This window comes from Protomyctophum bolini (assembly GCF_963924005.1).
Source record: "Protomyctophum bolini genome assembly, chromosome: 4".
Taxonomy (NCBI): domain Eukaryota; kingdom Metazoa; phylum Chordata; class Actinopteri; order Myctophiformes; family Myctophidae; genus Protomyctophum; species Protomyctophum bolini.
The window spans coordinates 589,068-616,401 of NC_137865.1; the positions used below are offsets into that span (position 1 = coordinate 589,068).

General features: G+C 43.9%; 1 protein-coding gene across 2 annotated transcripts in view; it reads right to left on the bottom strand.

Moving 5' to 3' along the window:
* rab3il1 (RAB3A interacting protein (rabin3)-like 1) overlaps positions 1-21,682 on the bottom strand; it is a 30,465-nt gene extending 8,783 nt beyond the window's left edge. For both annotated transcript variants that reach the window (XM_080761245.1, XM_080761244.1), the window contains exons 1-7: positions 21,424-21,682; positions 14,782-14,971; positions 14,242-14,337; positions 9,591-9,668; positions 9,027-9,254; positions 2,692-2,853; positions 982-1,106 (exon numbers count right to left, since the gene is read on the bottom strand). In XM_080761245.1, the coding sequence (XP_080617371.1) occupies positions 982-1,106; positions 2,692-2,853; positions 9,027-9,254; positions 9,591-9,668; positions 14,242-14,337; positions 14,782-14,937 (845 nt within the window). In that variant the 5' untranslated portion in view covers positions 14,938-14,971; positions 21,424-21,682. The remainder of the gene's footprint in view (positions 1-981; positions 1,107-2,691; positions 2,854-9,026; positions 9,255-9,590; positions 9,669-14,241; positions 14,338-14,781; positions 14,972-21,423) is intronic.
* Between the last annotated feature and the right edge of the window lie 5,652 nt (positions 21,683-27,334).

Below are 27,334 nucleotides of genomic sequence, written 5' to 3' on the forward strand. Positions count from 1 at the left end.
CAAAAATATGAAGCTACTTGATATTAATAAGAAAAATATTACTTTTCACAAACTCTATGGAACGTATTTGCAATGAGTCATTGTTTTGAAATTATGTTTTTTTGTTTTGATTTTCTTTCTTTCTTTTTTTCTTTCTTTCTCCTCAACCATAGCAGGGTTCCGAATCCGTGTAGTTGGCAATCTTGTTTGTTACTCGTAGTACGAAGAAGGCAAGGAGCCATGAAGGGGAGGCGCTTACACTGAGCCACAGAGCAGAGGCAACGTAGCTAGAATGGCGACTCAACTGTAGTCTCAAAACAGAGGAGGACACATCCTCCTGCCGCAAGGAGAAGGAGGAGGAGGCAACCCGGGGGAGTATTTTGGGTTGATCACGTGCAACTGGGTGTTACAACATAATCAGACCTTCTTATCAGACCAATTTTAGTCAAATTTGGTCAATCATGAACCCAGCAGAAACACAGAGAAACCTCTCCCATAAGGAAGTGCTCTGGAGCAGTGGTTCCCAACATTTTGTCATGTCAAGGACCTCCAAAATGACACTGATTAGCCTGCGGACCCCCATTAGAAAAGATATGCCAAGGACCACCATAAGAGAAGATTTTTTTTTTCAATCAATGTTATTTTAACTCTGAGAGATACGAACCCGTACGGGTTTGTATGGTTCCAAACTATCATTTAGCTGGGGACACCCTGGAACTCCCTCAAGGACCCCACTTTGGGGACCAATGCTCTATAGCCACTATAGGGGGATACATTTCACATCGAAAACAATGCCAGAGACTTTCTGCTGTGTATATCTATGGTAAAGACTCTCTTTGGGTCTCTCATAGTAATAGTATAACACAGTACAACATAATAGAGACATGTGTTTATGTTTATACGAGTAATGCACATGTTTTTATTATTTTACATGTATAATAACTATGTTTTATTTCATAGTGATAGCAGGTGTAATAGATTATGTAATGTGTATTCACTCACTCAGGTCCTCCACACTCGCCACTGGCTTTGACCACAGGTATAGAGGCCACGCCCACAGAGGCCACGCCCACTGGTTCAATGGTCAGAGAGTTGTTCTCCACCGCCCTCTGGACCAGCTGTGATAACTGTAATTAACATATGAATTAGCATAATTAATACAAATTCATGCTAATTAATACACTCTGGACCAGCTGGGATAAGTGTAATTAACATATCAATTAGCATAATTAACAGTTTGACTCCATACAATGCGTTACCCGCTATTTAATCAAATATTCTACGCTGCCGAGATTGTTTTATTACCTTTAGAGCATACGCTGAAGTATTTGCAGCTTTAAACGACGAAAATCCAGCGAAAAATGGCCCATCGGCATGTTTTGATCATCAGTACCAGCGGCCATTACAATGCGCTACAGGATCCGCACCTATGAGGCATTGTAGTCCAAAGTAACAAACACCCCCGTCCACTTACATTGAGCTCAATTTCCCAGAAGCCCTAGCAGCCCAGATGATGACTTGATTTACGGTTTCGTCATAACGCGACAGCCCGGATCACAGATACATTTATTTTTAATTATTTTTAAACGGCAAATTAAATGCATTAAACAAATGTCGGGTATAGCGTTTTACGAACCGTGGAACACTGGATTAAACAATTAGCGGCCGTGAAACTGTTAATACAAATTCATGCTAATTAATACACTCTGGACCAGCAGGGATAACTGTAATCTATTACAGTTATCTTGTAGGCTGGTGTGAAAAATGCAGGCCAGAGGTTATTGCTTGGCCTCTAAGGAGCGTGCGTGCAAGGTTTCACACCAATCGGTCCAGTTACAAGTGGGAATGCCCTGTTATAGCGCCACCATGAGGCCAATTTGAAAAATGTTGTGTGGCATTTCTTCCTTAGCTTAGTGGCAATGTGCGTGCAAAGCTTCACGGCAATCGCACACTGTGTTTATGATTTGAGGCATTATGTTCCAAACGGACCGATCCTGGAAACTTTGAAAGCCAATCTTAGCCAATCAGGATGGAATATGAAGAATCGGACAGATCCGTCTCGATCACTTGACTACACCGTCAGTTTTCATATCCATATACGAGTCAAACCGCCGGAATCATTTTTTTTCTAACCCATTTTGTTTTAAACATTATGTTATAATTTAGCTATTGGAGCTTGTAGGTCTGCTATTTTTGAAAAATCGTGAAAATATTTATTTCAGAAAATTGGAGGATTTAGAAGATTTCTTTTTAATTTTGAGGTCAGGCCTAAATGGGTTTTAAACACAGTTCGTATTTGACGTGAAAAAAAGGTCTATGGGAATTCAGAATGGAAAACGTCAGTGCTCTATAGCGCAGATGAACCGAGAGCACTGCTAAAACATAATAATAATAATAATAATAATAATCATCATCATACTATAATTCAATCAATGTCTGTGTGTGTGTGTGTGTGTGTGTGTCTGTCTGTGTGTCACTGTGACTGCCGTAGCTCCTCACTGCCTGCACCAATCACTCCCAATTTTCACACAGGCATTGACCATAATAATTAATTTAACTAATTATAAATGAATAGTGAATTTATTAGTGAATAAAAAATGCGAAAACGCACCCAGGGTGCAGTACCCCCCGCGGCCACAGGGCGGCAAGTATTTCACAACGGGTAAGGGCTAGTAATAATAATAATACAACCAGCGGAGCACAGGGAGTCACCTCAGAGCGTGTGAAGGACAGACAGGGTCTGATGTCCTCTCGGTAGACCCTCCCCAGGAAGGCAGAGTCCTCTCGGTGGGGCCTCCCCAGGAAGGCAGAGGAATGTTCCACAGCCGGACACTCCCTCCAGGAGAGGAACTCTGCGTAGAGGACCGAGTCCATCTGGAGAGACACACGCACACGGACGCACACGCACACACGGACACACACACACACACACACACACACACACGCACATACCATGCCAATACGATGATTAGATGGTTTGCGATTAGACATGTGTTGTTTTACGGCAGTCGGAAGTTGCGTTGAGGATTTGAGGCATTTTGTTCAAAACGAGCCAATCCTAAAAACTTTGGAAGCCAATCTTAGCCAATCAAAGCAAGGAATAAGAAACATGCGACAGATCTGTCTCGATCACATGGCCGTGTAACGATTTGCGTGATGTCCTGACAAAATCTGTAGTAGTAAAACAAACAAACAAAAAAGTGTTCTGCAAACATTTGCCTCCTCGGTGGTGCTATAACAGGCCAATGGGGCAGAGGTTTTTACTTGGTCTCCAGGGGGAGTGTGTGCACCGGATTGGATCCGTCCAATCGGTGTCGGAGATGAGCTGATCATGCTCACCTCTTCAGACTCCGTCTTAGCCCGTAGCACCTGCCCTAGCCTCGATGACCTTACAGGCGTATGCAAAGGCCCAACTTAATTTAGCTGTTGTGCATGTGACGCATGTTATATCTAGACAAATCATTCTATAGTGTTTAGTTATAGTTTCATTGTACAGATATTCTACAGTCACACGGATGATGACTATTTCTATGTATTTGATGAATTACCATGTGTTGTTCTTGCTATACTGTAAGTCTAATTAAATGCCTACATTGTAAATTGCTCACAGACGGAAGGACACACGGATCTACTTGGTAGTCGTAGATCACAAAGGCTTTGCACTGCAGATATAGACCACATAACATGCCCCCAAAAAATACCAATTAAGTGTGTGTGTGTGTGTGTGTGTGTGTGTGTGTGTGTGTGTGTGTGTGTCTGTGTGTGTGTGTACACACACAGTATATATACTTATTTTTTCCCTTGAATTAAGGTGAGGTGATTGATTGACATCAAGCAGGGCCTGTCAAGGCCTATTCATAGTCTGGATTTTCGGTGGTGAGGTGACCACCACTCCGGTGGTGAGGTGACCACCGGAGCTGAAATAACGTTGAGCGCTGGCGAGTAAAAACAGAGAGAAGGGCTGGAGCGGTGGCGGTGGTTTGCTCTTCACCGCGGCTCGTGACGTCATGTTGTAGTTCGGTGGTAAACTAACCACCGAAAATCCAGACTATGTATGGGCCTTAAGTCCTCTTCATGGCAAACCACCACAATGCAACGCTTTGTTTTCAAGATTGTGGTGTGTGCAAAGTCTGCAAGCGTCAGTAGCACAAAGATCACAAAAAAACAACCACTTCCATACATAATGGGAGAAAGACTAAATCATGAATAACGTTTTTTGTATTTTCAGCAATGCATGGGATCAATATTTTTGGGGTGGGTAGATCTTGTACCGAGCAGATATACAGTGTATTATTGAGCTGGTCATTTTAAAAGCAGTTCTCAAGTCAAAACAGTGTGGCTTACAGCAACAATTCAATGTTACTCAATGTAGGGTCCAGAGACCACCCTCCTCTTTTTGCCAGGTGCTTACTACTTTTGCTACTATACCTCTGGTAGAGACCGTAGTGGATACTTTTTCATGAGTGGCTGCCTCTAGGGCGCCATTCATACTCCTATTTTAGAGCCGAATAAAAGTCGGTTCGGCTCTGTAGAGCCTACAATGTGACGTCATTTGAGGTTCGGGGGGGCGGGTACCGTCCTAAAGTCGCTCGCCTCTTCTGTGCCGACGAGCCAAAATCATTTTGGCACTACAGCGGTAAAATAGGAGTAGCCTATGAATCGGCCCTAAGCCAATGGCGAGATGTACCCATAAAACCCATACTCTGAATGGCGCAAAGTGAAGTCGTGAGCTGAGGCAGAGGCAGCGGCACACATAGACATATATAAAGTCTAGATGGCTCAAGGTCGGAGTCTCTGACGTAGTACACCCGGCGGCCATCTTGCTGAGGGGCTACAGTACATTATGTTCTATGGCAGCTCAATCAAAAATTGTCATAGCTCACGGTATTACAAACGGGTTGATTTATTACAAGCGTGGCAACGTGGCTATGATTCAGGACGCTTATCTGCTTAATGTTATTTTTTATATGAACGTCGTATAAAAGCATAAAAGTATGTGGACGTGTCTGATGTTTATTAACAAACCAAACCGTTTAAAAATCGGACACAATGTTATGCTGCCCCTCGGTAAGATGGCCGCCTTGTAGCGACGTCGCTTCCCATTGGCCAGCAGCGCGGGTGAGCCATCTAGCCTTTCTTATATCTATGGCGGCGCACACACTGATTATACCGTAGATCACGATCTAGCGGTAGAGTAGATCACATAGGCTGTGCAAGTAGACCACATACTTACTGTATGTGGTCTACTTGCACATGCTCCTAAAATATATAATAAAAATAAAAATAAATTGCATCTGCCACTTGAATTAAGGTGACTTGATTGACTGACATATATAGGACCTGTCAGCTCAAAGCAATACATTGTTTTCAAGAGCGTTGCAGACAAACATTACAACGTTATAAAACCTACCAATTCCATTTTGCCCTTCTATTTCCCATTCTAAGTGTGTTTGTCTTATATCTTTATGGAGGATTTGCAAACATTGTGTTAACACAAACATTGAATGCCATTGACAATGAATGGCCAGCTTTGAGTGTTTGCGTAAGCACGAATATTGAAGACCAAAGATTGACGAAGCAAATTGTGATTGGCCGGAATGAGATGATGTATGATGGTGTACGATGATGGTGTACGCCCCTCACTTCACACGGGTGTGGTTTTTACATTTTGACGATTATGCAAAAACAATTGCGATGACACGATTACATAATAATTGTACTAAGTTCTGACACGTGTTTTGGTCCGACAGTCATTGGACCGACAACCTATCCCTAACCTAACCATAACCGCAAGCACGGGAGAAGCGCATGTTCGAGCGGTAGTCCGAACGTAAGAATTACGTTCGGATCCCATCATTGTGACAGCGCTGGTGGTCACAGCGTGAAGGGGTGTGGTCACAGTGTGAAGGGGTGCGGTCACATTGTGGCACCTGGTCTAAAGGGGGCATGGTTACCTGTGTGACGAGAGGCTGATGCCCCGCCCCCCTCCTGGGGGTCCTGACCATAGAGGTCCTGACCACAGAATGGGCGGGAAACACACATTGGAAGAGAGACATCAGAGTAGACACACTCTGAGAGAGAGAGAGACAGACAGACAGACAGACAGACAGACAGACAGACAGACAGACAGACAGACAGACAGACAGACAGACAGACAGACAGACAAATGGCACAATGCCACTTTGATGGAGGTGTGGGTTGTGCAACACTTTTGTGCGATAAAGTCTAATGGTTAGGCAAGACATCAAAGGCAAGAGTTAGGAATAAGTACACAAATAGACACACACCAAGTGGTAGAGAACAGAAGAGAATAGAATAGTCCCCACTCCTTTTGGCTGTTTCTTGTTTTTTTGGTCACATTATAAAGATATACAGTATATACAGTATGTGACTCATTTTGATCCAGAGACAGTCATGGCAGCAAGACTTAACTGTTCAGGAGAGGAGAACATTTATTTTTAATCCAAAATTAGTTAATTGCACAGGCAGACTCTTCACATACTAGAGCATGTCTGAAATAAATGTCAGAGCTGAAATTGACATGTAAATAGGAAATAAATGCTTAAACATGTAGCTAGGTGTAATGTTAGTGACCACAGAAGTGAACCTTTCAAGCCTGTTTTCTCAACTCGCTGTTTTCTGTAAGACATTACTCTATGTCTCCAACACTGGTGGGTCAAACTGCACAGCCGATATTTCAATTTGAAGCCATGATTCCCTTCTTTCACATGACATTCACAATGCTCTTGTAATCCAGATTGGGGAGCCCAGGGAGTGCTCTTCCTATTGAGCTATACTAAAATACAGTACACAATTAGGCCAGTCAATCTGAGGTTTGACCCAAAAGAAAGTGCAACAGTAATCGTTCAAGGTTTTTTTATGATCCTTTAGGGTCATCCAAATAACATTAAAATTGTTGTATTGAAAAATTGTGGATCATGGTAAATTCAGGGGTTGAAAGCCAGGCTACCATTACAAACCTATATAAGGTAAAAACAAACTAATTTTAATTTGCTTTAAGTAGCATGTGACGTTCCAAACTAGGGGTTATTCTTTATTATTATTTTTTTATATAATGTTTATCCGACGATTTTTGTAACCCATTTTTCACCTGGGGAGAGCAACGGATTTGAACTCATGCTTTCCTTCGTGAGTGTCCAAGTTGCTCCTTTACACCTGGAGTTTCCCTTGTTGGACGTAGCGCGTGGAAGGAACACGTCATTCCAACCAGTTCCTTTCCCCTCCATCAGGCTGGCCAGGGGGAGGCAGTTTACTAGGGGTTATTTGTTTTGCACGAAAAACACTCCTTTGGCTAAAATCGTAGTTGTCGTCACAAATGTGATGAGGTCATCACATTTGTGGCTATGGCCAAATTTAGCCCAAGGAGTGTGGATTCAGAATCATGAAAATGCAAGCTGATATAATAATGACTTGAGCCATTTCTTGTTTAAAGGAGCATTCAGTGATTTGGGTGATTTGGGAACCCCCCCCCCCCCGCCACTCAAGTGACTACTGGCCAATCACAGCACATCTTTTCTGTCACTTATCAGCAGTGTTGGGACGTAACGTAACGTAAATAACGCGTTTCAGTAACGCCGTTACTTTCGGCAGTAACGGTTGATGTAACGCGTTATTTTTTTAAATTCAGTAACTTGTTACCGTTACTACATGGTGCGTTATTCCGTTATTTTTCATGTAGTCTCGGGGGAAAATGAGAAGAACTGTCAGTCTGTTTGCCTTGCGGGAGAGAAGGGGGAGGAGGAGGAGTGTGTGTGTGCGTTTGTGTGTGTGTGTGTGTGTACTACACGTGGTTACGCGCAAGTTTGTTTACTGTCTGACTATTGTCATGGCGGAGCCCATATCACGTTTTAAATGGATATATTCCTCCTTATTTCCTTCAGCTGCTCCAATCCAGCACAAAGAACAGTCAAAGTAAGTTGTTGAGTCCCAGCAGATTATGATCCCATTCCCACCGGCTATACCTCCTCCCCTGCTCTGCCTGTTGGCACTGCGACGGGATTCAACTTTTGCGTGCGTGTGTTTGTTTGTGTCGGTCGTGCGTGTGTGTGTGTGTGTGTGAGACGTGTGCGCCGTGCGTATGCACATCATGTGAGCGAGCGAAAGAGATAGAGAGATAGACACTGAAAGAGGCTGCGCGTGCGTTCGTGTGTGTGTGTGTGTGTGTGTGTGTGTGACAGTGTGTGTAGCCTACTTTTGAGCAAGAGAGAGAGAGAGAGACAGATACTGAAAGAGACTTTACGCGTGTGTTTGATAATCAAATATAAATTCTGGTTTTGGTCTTTGTTTATAAATCCAGACTCAAATTAGTATTGCCACCACCACCAATAAGAGCAGCTATGAGCTATCTCAGCCTATCTGCACAGTATACAACATTCACTGGAGCAGTGGAACTGGAACTCTCATGTTGTGTTGGTTGTAGGCTACTTGTATTTTGTTGTTTGCTATAAATATGTATTGATAGGCCTACATAGCATCATCAAAATCAACACCAGTCCCCCCTGTTATTGGTATTATTATCACTGTACTGAACTGAAGGCATGAATGAATGGCCTGGAAGTGGGAGCCCATTTTTCTTTTTGAGTGGTGCAACCACTCCTATATAGACAACTATGTGTGTCCCTGGCTGGCTGGCTGTGTCCCTGGGTCTGAGCACGGAAATAGTATATTTTCTCCACCAAGTGTTTTGGATGCGGGGCGAGCCGAAAAGTAATGAAAAAGTTACTTTTCAAAGTAACGCATTACTTTTTGGTTTAAGTAACAGTAAAGTAACTAAGTTACTTTTGAAATGATGCAACTAGTAACTGTACCTAGTTACGTTAATGTCTTGCCCTCCCTTTAGCACATACGCTCCGGAAAGGGGCGTCTACCTTTATATGTCTATGGTCAGCACACTCTATAGTAGGGAGGATTATCACAACAAAACAAACAAAAATGAAGTGATATTCGAAATAAGTTAAATCACTGCATATACCTTGCTGTTGCATACACACACACACACACACACACACACAAACCAATAATCTCACCTCTCTGTCCTCGGTGGCGGGGGTCCAACTCGACACAGACGAGGGGTCCGGGGAACCCCCGGAGACGAGGACCCCGGCGCATGCGCTCTTGTTGCGGCCCCTGTGAGGTCCCCTGCTGCCCAGCCCGGGGGACCGCAGCTGGGGGTGCAGCTGGCGGTTTGGAGAGGACGGGGTGGAGGTCAGCACCAGAGCCTTCAGAGCGATTACCTCTGATCCCAGGACGTCAATCTGAATGCACAGATACACATATTATACTCTAACCCATTCTGCATTGTGTTAAACTTTAAGCTATTGGAAACTAGCATGTCTACAAGCTCATAGCTCATATAGCTACAAGCTCATAGCTTGTAGCGCGGCACCAGGTGCTGTGCTACAAGCTCGTAGATCTGCAATGTTCGTGCTCAGACAGACAGACCCAGGGACAGACACAGGGACACACATAGCTGTGTAATTATTTTACTTACTATTATAATGTTACTATTATAACCTTGTTTCAATGTGACATGCATACAGATTCATGCAAACATGTTAAATCATCAGGGGTGAAGTTACAGGAAAACAGACCTTTCCCTGAGCTTCTTTCAACTGTTTCTCTGCTGCTGCCTGTTTGATGTTAGCCTCACGCACCATCTTATGAGCCTCCTGAGGGAGAGGAGAGGAGGAGATTATTAAAAATAAAAGCCCCCTTACATATTCTGGTATGAGTCACCAGAAAAAAGGACGTTTTTTTCCCATTAATGGTGGTTAAAATGGAGTTTGAAGTTACAATGGGTTTGTATGGGAAGGGGCGTGTCTGATCAAATTAATATCAAATATCTAAATACTGAATCGAGCAACTTGGGTGTTCACATAAGACTGAGTAGACGATGAAATGACACAAAATGGTTTTGAAAGTGATACTTTAATATCCCTTTAATGTTTTATGAAATATCCGAGATTCCTTGCATTTTTTTGCACTTGTTTTCCCACGGCTCTTTTCACTGTTTGGCCTTGCTAATGCTCTTTCCGTTGTAAAAATCAGACCTGTCTGAAGTGATTGGTGCTGTACTGTGCGATCAGAAATCAGCAGAGAGTGATCGACATTTGCGCTACTCTATGCCGAATTGAGGTGGTCTCAGACCCAGACTTTTTTGTCTCTCTCCCTGGAAACGTCTGGGTTTCCGAAGCTACCCAGCCAGGGACAGACCCAGGGACCCATGTACAACCTTTAACCTTTAGAAATGCCCTCCTTTCTCACTGACGCTGTTCTGACAATTCACTGACAATCCACTGTCTTGCCAATGGGCAAAGTTCTCAAATGGCACATCTGTAAGCAGGGGTCATCAAAATGTCCATACATGGGTTATCATAAGACCCAATTATTGGATGTCAGTATCAAGCTTTTCTTAAGAATAAGTATGACACTGATGTACTACTATGTATGGCACAGTAGGAGTCCAACTAGTACGAGTGGTTCTCAAATGTTCAAGGATGGAAATGGAAAAAAATTGAAAAAAATCTATTTGAACACTTACAGTCACAGAGCTGTTATGGTCATTGGGGGCTAGCTCTTTGTGTTCCTGGTAATATTACAGCCGGAATGTAGACGGCACCCGGGTGAGCAGTATGGGTTAGCGCCCCAGGCAGTGTCTTCCGTGAGGAGGAAGCAAACATCCCTCGGAGAGGCCTTTAGGAGGGCCATGCAAGCAGCAAGAGGAGCCGCAGCATAATTTCCTGGTGAGAGCAGGAGTGGACCTGGTGAGACGTAGGAGGGGCCCGGACAGGAGACAACCCACAGAGCCTAGTCCTTCCATGCACCAGAAGTGTACCTCCCAGCCCTGGCAGAGTAGTTCTGGAGTAGTTCCAACGGATTGTGTGGCCCTGGTTTTGCCCTAGTGGGACTGATTGAGGGTAGCGGGATGTAAGTCGGGACTTGATCACCCCGGCTGGGTCGCCTGAGGGGGGGTATGATGTTGGAAGACCCGAAACCCCGTTGACCTCAGGATACATCACTGAGGATACGTCCCAGGTGCATCCATGCGATGTATTTTTACTTACTGTCTGCTCATTTTGTATGTCCGTCACAGTCCGTGGCAAAAAACTTAATTTAGTCAAAAATGTCCACCACAAGCCAGCATGGCCATGACCGGCTGTCTATAGTCTTCAAGGCTTAGTAAAAAAACATTCTGAATCGATGATCCTACACTTAAGTGTAGGAGCTTATTCAGGCTTGCTGTTTAAACCAAAGACCCCCAAATAAAATAATATGCATTTGTCTGTAGATCCACACCATCCGCAAGCCTGACCACCGCCTGCCCCACCAAGTCCTCTACGGCCAACTGCACGATGCAAAGCATGCCGCTGGCGGACAAAATAGGTGCTACAAGGACTACACCAAAGACCTCCTAAAGCGCACTGCCATCAATCCCACGCAGCTCGAAACTTCGCACATAAGCGACAGCAACCAGCAAAGGAGGCTCGAGAGAGACGTGCCCAGCGACACCGGAGGGAAGCCGACATTCCTCCAACAGACGGGATCCCCTGCCCCGCCTGTGGAATGGTCTGCGGCTCACGCATCAGCCTCGACAGCCACACCAACAACGCTGAAACCCCCCCCCCGACCTGACGCAAGCGTCATCATCGGACACGATGGACAGCTAAGATGGCGTGCCTAGTACTAGGTGTCTGACTCAGTAGAACCTGACATGCAACAGACTTTGCTCTTCAGTGAAGTGGAAATGTTAGACTAAAGCCAAACCTATGAACCCATTTAGACCTGAGGCCGATAGGCCTATCTCACAGCCATTCCCCGTCCCCTTTCCAGGCCCAAAAAGCAGGTAGGGAAGCAGGTAGGGATGTAGCTCTGGTCCATCATAGACCAGATCTACATCCCTAACTGCTTTCTCTGCACCATTTAAGGCCGTTTCCAAATGTTAAAATGTAAGAGACCAATATTATTATGAAGAAAACAAGATGGTAAGACAGCTAACACTAATAGAATAAAGTTTATCTTCAGAAAAAGCGTTGTTTATGGCTTCTGAATGTAGGTATTTTAACATATAGAGTGATGTCACGTCAACACCATTAGCTCAGAAAAGGGGGCTGGGAAGGGCTGTGAGATAGGCCTATTCCAAAGCAATTGCTTCTAATTCCTGAGTTTTCTGAAAAACCTATGTTTCTATGTCAATGGTTCTCAAAATATTTCATGTCAAGGACCCCAAAAATTATATGTATTTGGCCGCGGACCCCCATCTGAAAATATGTTGTTCCAGGGACACCCCAAAAGCAAAGATTTGAATTAAAAACGTATGTGTGCTCTGAAAGAATATATAAAGATTTGCGCCACATATTCACTATTTTAAAACAAATGCAGACCTAAAAGGTTGTAGCTTGTAGATCTAGTCCGGCAGTCGAGGTGGACGGCGTGGGGATTTGGTATATAGTCTTTTTATTGGCCTAACATTATTGTCTATATATTCATGAATCCACTTGCTGAATGCCTGTCGGTTTTTTTTATTGCCAAAAATGTCAAACTTTCTCTTTGCTTTAAGTAGCATGTAACATGTCAAACTGCCATAAGCACATGCCAAACAGCCATAAGCGCTTGCCCAAATGTGCTGACCTCATCACATTTTGTGCTGACCTCATCACATTTGGCATGAGGTGTATGGCCGTTTTAGCCCAAGGAGTATTTTTTGTGCAGAACTAATGCTTGGAATGCATTCAGAATCATGAAAACCCCCTAGTTTGACACGTCACATGCTACTTAAAGAAAAAGGAAACTGACATTTTTGACAATTTTGCCTGCCATAGAATGTTAATGGGAGGGTCACAAGAAACCCCAATAAAAATAATGCCCTATAGTGACAGCCAGTGAGCAAGTGGATTCATAAATGTATACAGTACATATAGACAATATTTTAGGCCAATAAAAATACTATTTATACCAAATGGCCCACTTTAAACAAAATAAGCCAGTCGGCTGCCGGACTAATCTGCTATTGTACAATAACTAAAGTATCTGTATAACAATGCATAAAACACCAAAAGGGGTTCCCGTGACCGTCCTGAATGGGATAATGAATGGACAGATTCATGCATGAATGGACAGTAGGGATGGCCAAAATCGGTATCAAATCGATATCAACATAATATATCGGTTTTAGCAGACATTTTATTTTATAATAATTATGTTGAATTATGTTTTTTTTATGCCTGAAAAAGCCTGTAATGATTCATCCATCTTCAACAACTTATCCGTAGTTGGGTCGCAGGGCAACAGCTCCACCAGAGAGCTCCATACTCCCCTCTCCAGCGCAACATTAGTGACTTCCTCCTGGGGGAATCCCAAGGCGTTCCAAGGCCAGTGAGTCGATGTAATCCCTCTATCTGGTGCCTTGGTCTGCCCCGGGGTCTCCTCCCAGTGCGACGTGCCTCGAGGACCTCCCTAGGGAGACGCTCGAGAGGCATCCTAACCAGATGCCTGAGCATCTGGTCACCTAAGCTGACTCCTTTCCAGGCAAAGAAGCAGTGACTCTACTCCGAGTCTCTCCCGCGTGACTTAACTTCTCACCCTATATCTCTAAGGGAAACGCTAGCCACCCTTCAAAGAGAACTAATTTTGGCCGCTTGTATTCACAACCTTATTCTTTCGGTCATGACCCACATGACCGTAGGTGAGAGTAGGAACAAAGATTGCTTGGTAGACAGAGAGCTTTGCCTTCTGGCTCAGCTCTCTTTTCGTCACAACAGTGTGGTACAGCGACTGCAATTCTGTAATGATGAAGGCTGCAAATTCTATAATTCTATAATTTTAGCGATGATTTGATTGGCTGATCACCCCATAGCGATGATTTCATTGGCTGAGCAAAGTACATATTGAGGATAAAAAGTGAGGTCACGATGTATGATGATGAGAGTGTCCCTCACTTCACACGGGTGTGATTTTCTTTTAATAAAAATACTACAGTCAAGCTGTTTACGTCAGGATATGGGAAACATTTAAATAAAGGTGCATTCCTAGTTTTGGAATAAAGAGGCATTCCTTTTTTCTAATGGTGTGTGTATGTGTGAATGGACAGATGGATGTGTGAATGCACAGATTCATGTATGAATGGACAGATGAATGTGTGAATGGACAGGTGGATGGACTAGGTGACACTGCTGAATGGACAGATTAAACATAAATTCTAGACACACAGACAGAGGTCAAAAGGTCATTGCAGTGTCAGCTGACCTCAAACAGACTGGCGGTCAGCTCCTCCAGCTCCGCCTCCAGCTGCTCTCGAACCTGAGACAGACGCAGACACTCCTCCCCCTTCACCTGCAACTCCTTATGTGGGCGAGAGCATGCACGCATGCGCACGCACGCACACACGCACACACACACACACACACACACACACACACACAGTGAGTGAGTGAGTGAGTGGAAGATATTGAGTGGTTTTATACCAGGTGAAAGTACAGTATGGTACAGTACCAGTACGGTGCGGTATGGTATGGTACGGTACAGTACAGTACAGTACAGTACAGTACAGTACAGTACAGTATTGGGTCTGAGTGGCTAAATGTCATCCATTGGTGGTCCTGCATGGCTCAAATGCTGAACAAATAATAGACCTTGATATGAAAAGGGTTAACACAGCTTTGTTTACACATTTTCTTCACATTAATTCTACATACATTGTTTTGTTGTGATTGTCTTGTTCCACAATGACAATGTTCCACAATGCCCAGTTGTGTTGTGCGTGCGTGCGTGCGTGCATACAGAAACCTTCTGTGCGGTGTCCAGTTGTTCTCGGAGGATTTCCGAACCTCTCTCTCGGATCTCCAGCGAGGAGCTGCGCAGACGCGACAGGTTGCCATGGTGATCGTCATCATCATGATGAAGCTCCGCCTGTGGGTGGCCTGGTTCCGCCCCCTCATCCATGCTGGGCTGATCTGATTGGTCCAGATCCACCAACCTGGAACAACAACAATAACAACACAAAACAACAATTACAATGTAGACATATTTTATAGGTATGGAGCTCGTTAATTAAACAAGGGGGGTTGGGAGTCAGGTTTGGCGAGGCCCGGCCGTGCGGTCAACCCCCCGGCCCAGTACAAAGTTGTCCCGCCACTGAGAGACAGTGTAGTGTCTCAGTAAACTATAGGATCATAGAATGCAGAGATAGTGTAGTGTCTCAGTAAACTATAGGATCATAGAATGCAGAGACATAGAATGCCTCCCGCGCCGACAGTGGCTTGCTGCGCGTCCCTACGTTCCTGCCTCTGATCTGCTCTGTCACAGCTAGCCACTGTCATGCGGTACAATGGGATGTCAATAAGGAAGTCAAGGAAGGAAGGAAGAGAGCATTTCAGAGCTGCCAAAACGGTCAAACAAATGTCTCACTCTCAGCCGTTTCCGTTGTCTCCTATAGCTCCTATTATCCTATATGCTTCTTTTGGACCATCTGACCCCCATCAGGAATGCGCAGCACGGACGTTTCCGAAGTTACAGTATGTATGTCTGTGTACCATATAGCCGGTGTCCGATGGCACGGGACCCTACGGTAGTAGTAAAGTCATCCAAATGTCAGAAACTTTACGTACCATTGGGTTCCGAGCGGGGCAATGTCTCAGTAAACTATAGGATCATAGAATGCAGAGAGACAGTGTAGTGTCTCAGTAAACTATAAGTAAACTATCCATCTGATCCATCATAGCCCATAGCAGTAGCACTACCCCCTTCGATAGCATTTCTGTAGACTTAGATAGCATTTGATACAGACTTATAGCATGTTATGTAGACAGCACTATAATTGCATTGTATGTAGTCATAGCAAGTCATAGTACATATGTATAGCATAGTATAGTATATATGTATAGTTTGTATTCCCATGCTTTTTTGTTCTTGCTTAATGTAAACCGATCTGGATTAAGAGCGTCTGCTAAATGCTTAAATTGTAAATTGTTATCATTGAAGACATTGATCAATCGAGTGTAATATCTGCCTCAAATTTGAGCGTCTGTTTTGGAGTACACTCACGTCGGCATGGCATTTATGAAGTGATCCCAAACAGCTGATCCTTCCTTAAATGTGACGGCTGACATCAATCTGGCACACACTATGAAATCAGGCCTCGCCCTCGTTTTTGCGACATGAACAACTGCAATTAGGGATGGGTCCGATTAATCGATTATCGTTAATATGACCCGAAATCGATTATGAAAATTAATAATCGATAATCGTTTTTTTTTTTAAGGCAATATTGTCATCTAAACAGGACAGGGCCATAGGCGGCGGGTGCGTTTTACCTTTGGGTAGGCTATAGAATTGCGTTGGGGGGGGACTCTCGCCGCCGCGGATTTATTTATTTATTTATTTCCCAGATGGTCTAAAAATGAGTTATTTAGCATACTTTTACCAATGAATTAGCCTATACACAGACAACGACTTTTGGACGTCTTTTTCTCAAGTCTCGAGTCAGTCAGTGTAGATTACCCGGCGGTGTTGCTGCCCCTCCGGGAGTCGCGGCTCATGGCTCTTGTCTTCACAGACGGCACAGAGACAGCAGTCACTCCGCTGAACGTGTCAGTGTTGCTGCAGTGGTGTGAACTGTGAACCGTGCGGGCACTGAGTTCTGACAGCAGACTCACAGCTTCTTCTTCTGAATTAGGCTACTTTATCTTTGCCTTGAAAAATACATTTTGCGTTTTGCTGTTTCCCAAAACAAACCAGCGCGCGCTACTCTTTGCTGCCTACAAAGCGACTGGAAGGACGAGGTTTACAGACATACCAATAGTAGTCAATCATATGCTGATTATGCCAGTTGCTGTATAGTGTATAGCCTATATCCGATCAGCGATCACCAGGGGGCAGCGACAACACACACACAAACACAATAGCCTTCTATAATGCTGCGCACATATATTATATATATTTAAAAAAATACCCAGCATAATTTTTGGGAAGGCTAAGCCTTCCCTAGCCTTATGCACCCGCCGCCTATGGACAGGGCTATAGGCCTACCAAAGTCTGCTTGGGATGTGTCTGTGTAGCTGCATGACTGAGAGGAGTGTGAGTGGAGATTGATTCCAGATCCAGGTTTGGAGGATTTAGCAGGTGTTGGGAATTTACCTAATCAGGCCTAGGCTGGGGTTGCTACGGTGATCAATTGGCTCAACACTGGTCCAGGGACCACCAGTGGTCCTCATTTAAAAGATGGAGTTAGTAACCAAATGGACCCTTATTAAAGGTAGTGTAGACAAGTTTCCAGCCAAGATTTAAAATATATATGAATGTATTTTGTTGGCCTTTTTTCCCTCTATCTTTCCCTTTATTATGATGCTGAGGTGTTCTCCTGCAACAGCACACTCTCCCTTTGGCCCCCTCTGGCTGAATGCACTGTTTATATCCACTACAGTTTACTACCCGGGACGTCAAAGGGGATTTAAACTTTTAGCCAATTGCAGCGCGAGGCTGTGACTGTGTGTTCGACCCAGCAGTATTATAATGAAAACGCAATGCGATTTCATTGCAAGTATAATATTATCCCCATATCTTAGTTTCACCATTGTTCATGTGAAATAGTATGTTTATGATGTATATATGTAAGCCTGTTGAAATTATGAGAATCGCTATGTATAGCGCATGGTTGGGTGGTCCGGCCGGCTTGAAGCTTGCATTCAACCCATGCTCGCCAACGGTGACAAGCCGTCGCTGATCATCATAGCGATTTTTCTTCATTGCAATGAATAACCGTGGACAAAGTAGTTCACATGAACGATGCTGTAGTGGCTGGGGCATTTGAGGGGCAATATGTTTTATATGCACGATTACAAATGAAAGATAATTGAATTGAGAGCCAGTGAGTCTGCTCCACTACTTCCTACTTCCTCATTTGCGGGACTCGTCGTGTAAGTCTTGTGATATTGTGATTACGCTACAGTTACCCTTAAAAAAACATGTCAACTCAATGTCATTGTTGTAACTATGATATCGATAGAAATTCATATTTTTTTAATGTCATATTTAGCCATACGAGCGCAATATCCATAGCGTCCCTCCCAGCAGCAACAACAACCCCATAGCCTGAAGTGACCTGGGTCAGCCAATAGAATGACGGGGGGAGGGGGGTGGAGCTAGATTTTAATTTGTTTGGAAACACTCGATCAATTCTGTGTACAAACACTGGAAACTTGTCTACAATACCTTTAACTCTCAAGAGTTAAAATTATTGTTAATCATCTACATCAGGGGTTCCCAAACTTTTTTGACTTAGGTACCACTTGGGGGGAAGATTTTTATTTATTTGTAGGATTCAAAAAAAAAAAAAAAAAAATCCCCCCCCCCCAAAACGATTAATCGATTAATCGTTAATATTTGATTATACAAATCGATTTTCACTTTGGACACATTTACACATCCCTAACTGCAATACGACCAAAACGTATGGAAACCATAGTTACATGATGGACAAAGCCAATAAAAAGGTTTCCCCTGCTTGCCTTGCTGCCCGCCTGTACGCTGACCGAGTTTGATTTGGAACGGACCATCCTGCGGTGTTCATTAAAGTGTGACACGTGAAAATCGCACAAATGGTGCCAAAATGCCACAATAAATTCAATGTGGCTGACTTCCCGTTTGGATTAGGTCATGGCACCATACTTTTCGAGTATGTTTAGCGCCTACAAAATGTGATTAATTCGGGGGAATAATAAAGAATCACTGCAATTTCAATAGGGCTTCGCACTACTGTACAGTGCTCAGGCCTTAATTAAACTTTTTCAATTAAGCCGATATACAAGCTCACAACGCAAGCTTGTAGATCTGCCATTTTCACTAGTTCGTATCCCGGGGAGCCAAGGAGATTACACTAAGGCCAAACTGTGCCAATGCAATTAGCCGCAACTCCTCGCAACTGCCATCAGTTACACTACCAGCCAGGCAACAGAAAACCTGGGAGGCCCAAAACCAACTGGTGACACAAGAGCTGGAACATAATGAACCTGTCATGGGGAGAGACGCACCATGCTGGGGCAGCCCGGGATCCACCCGGCGGCTCTACGGGGCCACTTTACCCCTGAGCCACTGCCGCCACAGTTGTTGTGAGCATGTAGATCTACTATTACAAGATTTGGTGAAGGAAGAAGAGCTCACCAAGTAGCCTACACAGCAACACAGGCCATTTCACTAAGAGGATCTGAAGAGGTTAAAGATGGAGTGCCGTGATTTTTGTATGTCTTTAAAGTTTTTTCATGTGTTACTGTTTTTGAGGTGACAGTACTTCAATAGATCCCTTGGTGTGGTTGTTATGTGCAATGATGTCTTCCCTTTGTATTTAGTGTTTCTTGCTGGAGGCTGAAACCTTGACAGTCAAATGTGCCAATGAAAAAACAGTGATATAGTGATATCACAATAGCATCCCCTCCCCTAACCCCTTTATCATAAAACAGCTGTGGGTGTGGCTTCATTTCAGGTGGATCACCACCAGGGGGGCAGTCAGACAGATATTTTGTGAAGCCACTAAGGAAATCGGAATTTCCTGAAAGTTCATATAATGGCCTGTTGTGGCGCTGTCATTGGGCCCAAAAAAACCCATAGCCCCATAGAAGTCCATGTATTTGGGCCCAATTTCACCTAGACTGTATTACCTTAATAAACATGGTCATGAATACTTTCTGCTTCCAGTCACTAGGTTAAAGTCTAATTTCTAATGTCATAATATTCTTTTTGGAAAATTATGGTCCCATTTATTAAAAAAATAAAGTCGCGTATGTTCTGAGGGGCGTGGCTACTGTTACAGTCTATGATCGGGATTCCCCACCCACTCTAGTCAAAATAAAAACCAACGAAGAAGGGGGGAAGTCCCGCCTCGTTGTCTGGGCCAGCCAATGGCTCAGCTGGGCCCAAACGGATCTAGAAAGATGGCGACTTACAATTCAAGGACGTTCATTTTACGTCCATATCAGACCCGGAGAACACTTTGTCCATATTTTTTACAGTCTATGATCACCACCCATCAGGCAAACCAGGCATACTTAATGAACTGGTGGGCGTGTCCACAAAAAATGATATTTTACCAAATACTGTATTCCTCCTTCTGCAATAATAATACCTGCTGATCATGTTTTAGCGTGGAGAAAATTCACTGCACTCCATCCTTAAAAACCTAGTTGATTGAAAAACATGTTTTTCACACTTTTAGACCGTATCCGTGGTCAATCATCATCTTAAGACCTGGAGGCGTGATCAATGCCATTCGGCTATTCTGAGTGGCCAAAGAGCATTGACCAGGCCTCCAGGTCTTAAGTTAAGTAATAAGACCTGGTACTTAAGACACGCAAAATGCAGCCCTAGGTCACTAAATCAATCAAGCTCCGTAATGTCACTAAACAACCTGGCTCACCCATACCTCTGTGACCTCCTCAAACGCCATGCCCCCTCTCGCTCCCTCAGGTCTGGTGATGCAAACCTCCTCGCCGTCCCCAAAACCAAATGCCGTACGTGGGGGGACAGAGCTTTCGCCTTTGCTGCCCCAACCCTGTGGAATGCCCTCCCTAAGGCACTCAGAGATGCCCCCACCCTTCAAACCTTCAAATCCACCCTCAAAACCCATCTCTTCAAAATTGCCTTCCCTAGCTAACCCTTTTCAATGTCTTTTAATGTTCTTTAGCTTTTAGTGTTATTTTTCCTTTTTCTATTAAAGTTGTTTTTAATTTGTTGTTACCTCTGTAAAGCCCCCCCATGCGTCTTTGGGTACTCAGAAAAGCGCTATATAAGTTTGAGATATTAATGTCACAGTGTGTAATGTAACAATATGTCCTTACTGTCACAATGTTACAAAGTGTCAATTTAATGTTACAATGCCCTTGATGTCACAGTGTTACAATGTCCATTTAATGTAAATGTAAATATGTGTCCTTACTGTTACACTGTCATTAATGTTACAATCTCTCCTTACTGTTACAATGTTAGAAAGTGTCAATTTAATGTTACAATGTAATGCCACAATGTTACAGTGTGTGCTTAATGTCACACATTGTCATTTAATGTCACAATGGAACAATGTGTCCCTTATTGTTACAATGTTAATGAAGTCATATGAGTCAAGCTTACAATCTGTCCTTGTGCCAAAGTAAATAAAGTCACAATCAGTCCTAATAAAGTTACAAAGTGTCCTTTAGTGCTACAATGGATGTTTACACTGTGTCCTCAAAGAGAGCCTAAATGTGGCACACTGTGTCCGATAATGCATATTTCATAACAACAAAACAATGCAATGCCCCCACGCCCTGTGTATGATTCTCTGTGTGTGTGTGTGTGTGTGTGTGTGTGTGTGTGTGTGTGTGCGTGCGTGCGTGCGTGAGTGAGTTTGTGTGTACGTGTGTGTCTGTGTCTTATGTGTGTGTGCGTGCGTGCGTTGCTTACCCCGTGTGTTTTTTGTTTGTTTTTCAGAACCAGCAACCCAAAGCAGAAAGACAGTTAGATAGATGCACAGAACTTGTCTTTACTCTCTCTAGGATCAGTTTAAATCACATCTCGCCACTCCTCTCGGCTCTCTCTCTCTTTCTCTCTCTCTCTCCCTCGCTCTCTCTCCACAGAGCAGATCTACAAGGCTCTCGTCGCGTCGCGTGGCGCCGTTCAGACAGCTTGTAGATCTGCGCTTCTCACAGAGGAGGAACTGAAAGGTGAAAGCGATCCGCTGGAATGCGGACATACCGGTGGGAGTCCCATCCCATCGGCCCGGAGGCTCTCTGCTCCGCTGTGATTGGTGGAGCCCATGCTAGGATCCCATCAGCCCAGAGGGAGGCTCTCTTCTCCCTGCGCTGTGATTGGCTCAGATGTGGTTGTCAGGACAACCGGTGAATCTCCACATTGTTAGTTGGAAAATTATGATATTTGACACTCTATTATCAATATATCTGTTTTGTCTGCTTTTAGGAATGTTTACACAAATGTTTTATCAAAATAAAAGTATTATTAATTATTATCATTATTATTATTATTATTATTATTATTATTATTATTATTATGTAAATCCAGACATGTTATAGCTATTTGATGGTGTCATTGCATTTCATTTATTATTAATTTATTTTTACATGATTATATTTACCTTAAATACGTTTTAACATATTCCTGTTTAGACCATAGAAGACTGTAAAAAAATATGGACAAAGGGTTCTCCGGGTCTGATATGGACGTAAATCTGTCAGTAAATCTTTCTAGATCCGTTTGGGCCCAGCTGGCCATTGGCTGGCCCAGACAACGAGGCGGGACTTCCCCCTTTTTTCTTCGTTGGTTTTTATTTTGACTCGAGCGGGGGGGGGGGGGGGGGGGGGGGTCCGATCATAGACTGCAACGGTAGCCACGCCCCTCAGAACATACTCGACTTTATGGTCATTTTTTTGAGTGGTGCAACCACTCCTACAACCAGCAATGTCCGTGTACACCTATGTATGTGGCTACCTATGTAAATAAATGGGAACATAATTTTCCAAAAAGAATATTATGACATGAGAAATGAGACGCAGAAAGTATTCACGACCATGTTTAATTGCGAACGCAGTGAGCACTAACTATGAGACCTAGCAGATCATGTCTGTCTGTCTGTCTGTCTGTCTGTCTGTCTGTCTGTCTGTCTGTCTGTCTGTCCCGCTGTTACGTCACCATGACTCAGCCATAACCATATAAGGAGTCCCCAAAGCAGCTATACGTCCAAAACCCAAATATGTACGAGCTGCGTTCGCTTCCCGCGTTTGCGCGTCTTACTTGTGTTTATTAAGGTAATACAGTCTAGGTGAAGTTGGGCCCAAATACATGGACCTCTATGGAGCTATGGGGTCTTTTGGGCCCAATGACAGCGCCACAACAGGCCATTATATGAACTTTCAGGAAGTCAGGATTTCCTACTGGCTTCACACAAATCCAGCCTCACTGACCCCCTGGTTTAGACAGAGAATAGTCACATGATCACTCACGCACGCACAATCAATTAATGATTGCCAGTGACCAGTCACATGTTTCAACATGTCTTCACACACATGCACATGCACATGCACATGCACATGCACATGCACATGCACATGCACATGCACATGCACATGCACATGCACATGCACAATGATTGCCAGTGACAAGTCACATGTTTCAAAGTGTCTTCACACACACACACACACACGCATGCACGTGCGCGAGCGCGCACACACACACACACACACCCACACACACGCAGTGCCGCATTTCCAAGACTTTTCAGGCAGTACACATCATCCCACATAGCCACATTGTGACTGGCAGGCATCAGTGTTCAAATTCCCTAATAGTTAGTCCACTAACAGTTGGCTCTCTCATCCATCTCTTCCAGCAACATGTGTTTTAAGCCTGTTAGAATAACAATGCTGTAGCCTAGGCCATACCACCCAACACCCATGACCAAAACCTATATTTTAAAACAAAACGTGAGACGCAAGAGCGGTTTAATAACAAAATGAGGCAACATTAGGCCCATATGGTCGAATATGACATCAAGTAATTTAATAGCAAATTAAGTAATACGTTGCTAACCCCGTCCCACTTGTCCCACAAAAGTGATACTTCTGTCCCTCAAATGAACACGCGCGCGCGCGCGCACACACACACACACACACACACACACACACACACACACACATGCTTGGCAGTCACATGTTTCAAAGTGTCATTCTGTTCAGTAATGCTACAATGTTGCGTCATCATCATCACATGGCGGAAACTTCCAGAAATTGTCTATTTCACCTACAGGTCCATTTGGTTTCATTTCACACTCTCAAGAGTACAATGGTTGTTAAACACTACATGCATTACTTTAGTTAATTTACAAGAAGTCTGCACAATTAGAGAATGTAAAATGGTGGTCTGTGCCTCAAATACTATACAGTCCTTGATATGAAAAAGGTTGAAAACCACTGTATTAACCTTGTATATATACACACACATATATATATATATATATATATATATATACCGGTATATATATTTTTTTGTGATCATTAGAATTTATAGAACATGTTTTATTTATTATTGTGAAAGATATCCCCCAAATGTAAATTATTAATTTATTATTATTATTTTAATCATTATAAAAAATGTGCATACAATGTGCATAAAACTTTTTTTTTTAATAAATAAAAGGGCCAGTGACGCGCTCCAATGTTGAAGCACTGGTGTGCCACACAGTGTGGTGGTCAACTACAGTGGTAAGAGGAAGGACTGCAGGCGGACCCGTGCAGCTGGGCTTTAACATCGAGCGCTCGGTTGCACTTCCGGAAGTAGACGGTCAACGGTCAGCAACTTCCACTGACATGAATAGCGGGGGTGGGGGTGGGGGGAGCTTCGCGCCAGTTCAGTCTCTCTCTATCCTTCTTTATACTCTTTTTAACAGGCTCCGTGCAGTGAGTGTTGTTTTGACCAGAATTGCCGCCTGGTAGGGGGATTTGGAGTCTAATTGCGAGACATGGCCAATAAAGCATTTCCGGGGGTCCCCAGCCAAAAACGTTAAGAACCCCTGACTTAATCCAAAGTCACTTATCCTGTTATGAGTTATCTCTCTTGATTAAATGACATTGGTATCCTGACCTGAAAATGAACCTGGAGATGCGGGGACAGGGAGACCCCTGCTGGACAAACTCTGTATAGCAGTGATAACTCAACAAATCACATACACCACCTTTAACCAGTGGTGGAAAGTAACTGAGTGCATTTACTTTAAGTACTCTAATTAAGTAAAATGTTTAGGTATTTGTACTTTACTTGAGTATTTCCAATTTCCAGTACTTTTGCTTCTACTCCACTACATCTCAGATCCAGTTATTGTCCTTTTTTTGAAAACGCAGTTACTTTGTAGATTTGTATTAGTATTAGAAAACATACGTTAACCACTTCATCCATAAATATGATTATTTTATCATTATTTTGAAAATAGACGATCGTCAAGGCTTTTTTATATATTGCAGGATTGATATTTTTAGCGCAAAATAAATAAATAGTAGATCTACCCGTAAGAGGCCCTGAGAGCGAGAAGCACGCATCCGCCTGGCTGCTGGGCAAGCGCATGCGCTTTGGCATGGGGAGTCAGATCAACATATAGAATGAATTATGTACTGGCCATGTATGGAGCGAATCTTGAGTGTATAGGGTTTGATGAGATCAGATCAACACATGGAATGTCAGAACAGATCCGCTCCATATAATATGGAGATCTATGGGTGGCAGCGGGGGCAGTGTCTTGAGTGTAAGGGGTTTGATGAGGGCCCTGGTAGGGCCGGTCCTTAATTTCCGGGCCTGTTGAGAACGCCTGTTGAGCCAACTTTAGTCGGCTGCCGGGCGCGGCTGCACTAATAACTTTGGGCCAGCCCCTCTAGAGTTTAAATGGACAGGTTTCAGTCAAAAGGGAGATAAGACATCGAAGAGGAAGGATGGATGGGGAAGGATCAACATATGGAATGTCAGAACAGGTCAGCTCCATATATGGAGATCTAAGGGTTTGAGGTTTGACGTCAGATGTAGAGTTGTTGGCCAATATTGATGACATCAGTGTTCTCCATACATGGGCATTCCCATATATGGGCTTATTATTGATGGCCTCAGAGATTTCCATCCATGCAGACTGGCTACCACAAACATTAAATGCCATTGACAATGGTTAAAAGATAATACCATTCGTACAAATGAATTAATGAGGAAGTATATTAATTTTTTATTGGATGATGTACGATAATCCTCACTTCACACGGGTGTGATTCTTTTTCAAATATATACAATGATGTGCACAGCATTATATAAGCTATAGTGTGTGTGTGTGTGTGTGTGTGTGTGTGTGTGTGTGTGTGTGTGTGTGTGTGTGTGTGTGTGTGTGCGTGCGTGCGTGCGTGTTGTCGCTGCTGACAATCGGGTAATAATACAGCAACCGGCTGGAACAGGATTGTGATTGGCTACTGTGTCTGTAAACCTCCACCTTCCAGTCGCTTTGCAGCAAACAGTATGCGGCGGCCGTTTTGTTTTGGCAAAAACAGCAAAAAGCTAAATGGATATACGATATGCATATGAGTCAGCGGACACGGTCAGCGGAGAGGCTGCTGTCTGTAGGGTGCTGCAGGGAATTTTGAACAAAAATAGCAAAAATAGTAGATCTATAAGCTCGCAACGTGTTGCATGCGACGCGTTGATAGCTTGTAGAACCAGCTATTTTCGGGGCGCAAACCCAGCAGTCTTTATTTACTGGAGATGAGGTGTAACTGCATACAACATGGATTTCGAAACAAATTAAAAAAGGCAATTCTCCTATAATGCTGCCTTCCGGTATATGGCATGGAATGGAGAGGGAGGGGCATTTGCATTTCTTTCACCATAGTAAATGCTGCATTCGTGGTCTGGTTAAGGGCAGTTGTTTTACAGAAGGGGTAAAAGGGCAGTGGCCGATCGAAGCCCCCTTTGATGTCTATGTGTGCACGTGCCTGGGGTGCTGTCATGTGTGGAGCCATGAGCCGGGAGGGGCAGCCACAGTGCCGCCCCTCCGGGTAATCCCCACACTGACCTGAGACTTGAGAAAGAGACAGACCCATCTCAGCCAACATATTATCCCAAAACAATGTCCTGGGGAAACAGAACTGTTCCTCATCAATAATTTTAATCAGAACAGATTTCTGTTACTAGGCATAATGAATATGCTGTATCACAGTATCGGCGCCTTATCCTGGTTAATTGCCTGTGTTATTTTGCTTATGCATGTGGAGAGGGAAAGTTTAAGCTACTTTTCTGCGTTAAAATGCACGCACCCCTGCTGAACATCCAGCACCTCAGACTACTTTAAAAGGTATAGATGCAGTGGCTATAATTGGGTCAAGGATCTTGCTTTCGTGAGCAATGGTGTACTGTACGAGATTGGTAATAAATTGGACAAATTATGCTAAATAATTCTTGTGGGAATAAATAGATAAATAAATGGCGATTTCGGGAATTTGTCCCCAATGCAATTTACAGCCTCGTCAAAGGTATAAAAACCCACAAGCCACCATATGATTACCTTCCCACTCCTCTGGCGTGACACTTACCTTCCCACAGTGCACCTCTCCTGTGAGGAGCGTGTGAAGAACGTAGCGCTGTTGGAGTAGATGGAGATCCCGGCCCCTCCAGCTCTGACGAGCTCATAGCCGCGGCTGGGCGGGGGACAGAACGGAGCCGAGGGTCCGAGCGGAGGCGAGCACGACAGCTGCACGCTGTGGAGACCCTCCAGAGACTCCATGGCTCAGAAGCAGCTTGTCTTCTTCCAGGTCTGCAGGGCAGTGGTCAGACTGGTCAG